Raw genomic sequence first — 3,016 nt, 5'->3', positions numbered from 1 at the left:
TTTTAATCTTTTTGGTTTAGTGATTAAATATTAAGTCTAGATCTAGACTTGGATGTCGTTGTTTTATGAAGAATTTTCTTAAAAATTAGAGAATGAAAGAGAAAAATGTTATCCCATAGTGGTTATACTAAAACTAAGAAGAAATATCAGTGTGATAGAAAGACATACATTTTATTGTCTTTATCAATTTTCTGTTGAACAATGCGTATCAACTTCCACCCCGCCCCCATCAACAAAAACAAAACAAAACAAAACAAAGCAACAAAAAAAGAAGAAACAATAAAAGAAAGCACATACACACTCGTGAGTCTGCCTTACCGTCCTGTCTTACTATTCCACTATTCCCGGTCTTCCGTTTTCTGTTCATTTTCTTTAGATTTTACGAAAAAGGGGAATACTTGATAAAAAGTCTCCTTATATTTCGAACTCATCTTGAGATAAATGAAAATGTTCACAGTTGAGCTGATGGCCTCAAAGATGTAGGCAAAGGACCAGGACACGTGGAAGATATTGGTGTAGCGTTTCCCTTTACCAAATTCTGGCTCTAGTGACATGCCAATCTGAATGGCGTTGATGGGCAGGAATGTGATGATAAAGATGGAGGAAATGATGGCCACCATTTTCCCAATTCTCTTGTCGCGTTCGCTGGCCCCTTCCGACTTGCCCGCCATTGTGGACTGCTGTCTCCATTTACTTTTCTTTTTCAGTCCTACAATTAAGACAAGCGTGCACACAGACACACACAGAAATGAGCAAACAGCTATGAAACTTCCTAGACCAAAAGTCAGTCTGTCTATCATTTCACGATTCTTGATAAACACAAGTCCAAGAAGGGTTTTATTTCGCCCCGGATAAAATTTCCAGTCCATTCTCGTTGTGTAGTACACCGGAATCAAACTGGCGGCCATTGTGACGTAGATCGTGATAAGAACCCACTTTGTTCTCGTAGGGGTGATCAGGGTCCTAACTTTGAGAGGGAACAGCACGCAGATACATCTTTCAAACGATATGAATGCCGTGCACCAGCTTATGATTCTAGTAAAACAGACTCTGGGCATTCCCGAGAGAAGATACGAGACTTCGTTTGCTTTGAAGGGCACGATATCGGAATAGAGAAACACGGGATTGTAGCAGAGACTCATCAACAACAGGGCCAGCAGACTCCCCATATCGGCAATGGCTAGGCCAAACAGCGTCATGTTCACCGTGTCTCGCAGTCCTTGCTTGACGAAGACCACCAAATTGATGACGTTTGTGCACACACCAAACGAGCAGACGATGGCGTAGATGGAGACGATGTTCAGAAGTAAGAGGACGTTGGTCGTTTGGTCGTCAATGATCTTCCCGTCTGGCGAGGGGCCGCTCGTCTCAATGCTGGAGTTCATTTCAAGGTGAAGGACGCTCACTTTGTCGGGAGACCAAAATGGCTGTCTGTGTATCCCAATATCAGACGAGTCAGCAACAGGGTCGTTTGAGAGTGGCGATTCTGATGAAGCCACGCAGTCTCAGTCTTTCAGTTCAAATAACACCACAGTATTATAAATTGAATCAAAGAAGGCCCGCTACTCTTGACTATAAGAAATGCTTTCAAGTTGCCTTTTATTTTTATAACGAAATTGAATTAATACAAAATGTCCTTATTCAGGTGAAAACAAGTGTAGACTATTAGTTTTTTTGGACTTAAAAACGTATTTCTTATGTTCATCCCGTTTATCTGTACGTACAACATTGCACCATTCAATACGGTTGACAAGTTGTAATGGAACTCCACCCTCCCCAACACGCCTTTCATTTCCCAATATATTTCTTGTCTACCCATAATCTTTAGATAATTGACGTCATATATCCGGAGACTTGTTTTTCCAAATGTTAAACAGATTTAGAAATGGTCACCCCAGACAAGCACACAACTAGATAGCAATTATTAACGTGAATAAAGTGAGTAGATAATGCGCTCGCGAGAAAGAGCTCCACGTTTATTGGCCAACTCACACCACTTAAACGTATCGTCCATTTACTTAACAAATCATTATCTGGTAAATGCTTTAATTGTTCCGTTTAGTTACTCGAGTTCCTTCCAATATTAGGGCGATTAAGTCATTTTGATGAACGCCCGATTTCTTTGTTCATTTTACTGTGCTTAGGTGGGAGTGACTGAGGCATTTTTGTAGCAATGCGCATGTCACTACTTGACACCTCGACATCAGACATGTGATTTTACACAGAAGAATGCTTTGTGCTAAAAGTACAGACAAAAGAAGGAGTGAAAGTTTTGTGAAAGAATTTGAAATACAACTTTGTCATGCTCTCTGAGATCAGCGGAAGGGGGCTCAAAAGCAAGAAATATTGGTAGCATTTATTATAATGATATTTTCTTTTAAATAGAGCATATAATATGTGCTCTCTGTGAGTATTCTCTATGCTCTCTGTGAGTATTCTCTATGCTCTCTGTGAGTATTCTCTATGCTCTCTGTGAGTATTCTCTATGCTCTTTGCAAACAAATATTTTGGTCACGCAAATAGAATTACCACAAAAAAAACCCCCCCAAAAAAACAAACCCACAGACCCTGGGACAAACCTGCACTGTAGGAAAAACATGGACCTAGAGGCAAAATGGTTTTATAACACGACACACAGCCTGTTTGATGGGGAAGAGATAGAAAGAGTAAGCAGTTAGGAATATTTCGTAATCAACATTGAGGAAAACGGGAAAACAAGCCCAGCGAACTACAGTATTCCAACAGCGAAATTAAAAAAGATGGCATCTATATGGAAAGGGCATTGTAAAAATATGAAAATATGAGTTCTATTTTATTATAAAAAGTACCTTTCCACAACGCGGACAAGTCAGTACATTATTATGCGAAGCATGAATCATCAGGGAACAAGATTTTTTAAAAAATAAAATAATTAGTTTTTGAAACGAAATGTGTCACGTCAGGGTGGAATCAGACGCTCGTCAATTTTATTTTATTTTATTTTATTTTATTTTATTTTATTTTATTTTATTTCATT

The 3,016-nt window shown here is 39.1% G+C and overlaps 1 protein-coding gene across 1 annotated transcript; it reads right to left on the bottom strand.

The window, feature by feature from the left end:
* Positions 1–338: 338 nt before the first annotated feature.
* LOC101862315 (probable G-protein coupled receptor B0563.6) lies at positions 339–1,385 on the bottom strand. The gene has a single exon (XM_005111709.1). It carries the CDS (start codon positions 1,383–1,385, stop codon positions 339–341), a length of 1,047 nt encoding a protein of 348 aa, XP_005111766.1.
* Positions 1,386–3,016: the final 1,631 nt, after the last annotated feature.

This window comes from Aplysia californica, unplaced genomic scaffold (assembly GCF_000002075.1).
Source record: "Aplysia californica isolate F4 #8 unplaced genomic scaffold, AplCal3.0 scaffold01106, whole genome shotgun sequence".
Taxonomy (NCBI): Eukaryota; Metazoa; Mollusca; class Gastropoda; order Aplysiida; family Aplysiidae; genus Aplysia; species Aplysia californica.
Note: the sequence above shows the minus strand (reverse complement) of the source record. Positions and strands in the feature narration are given on the sequence as shown.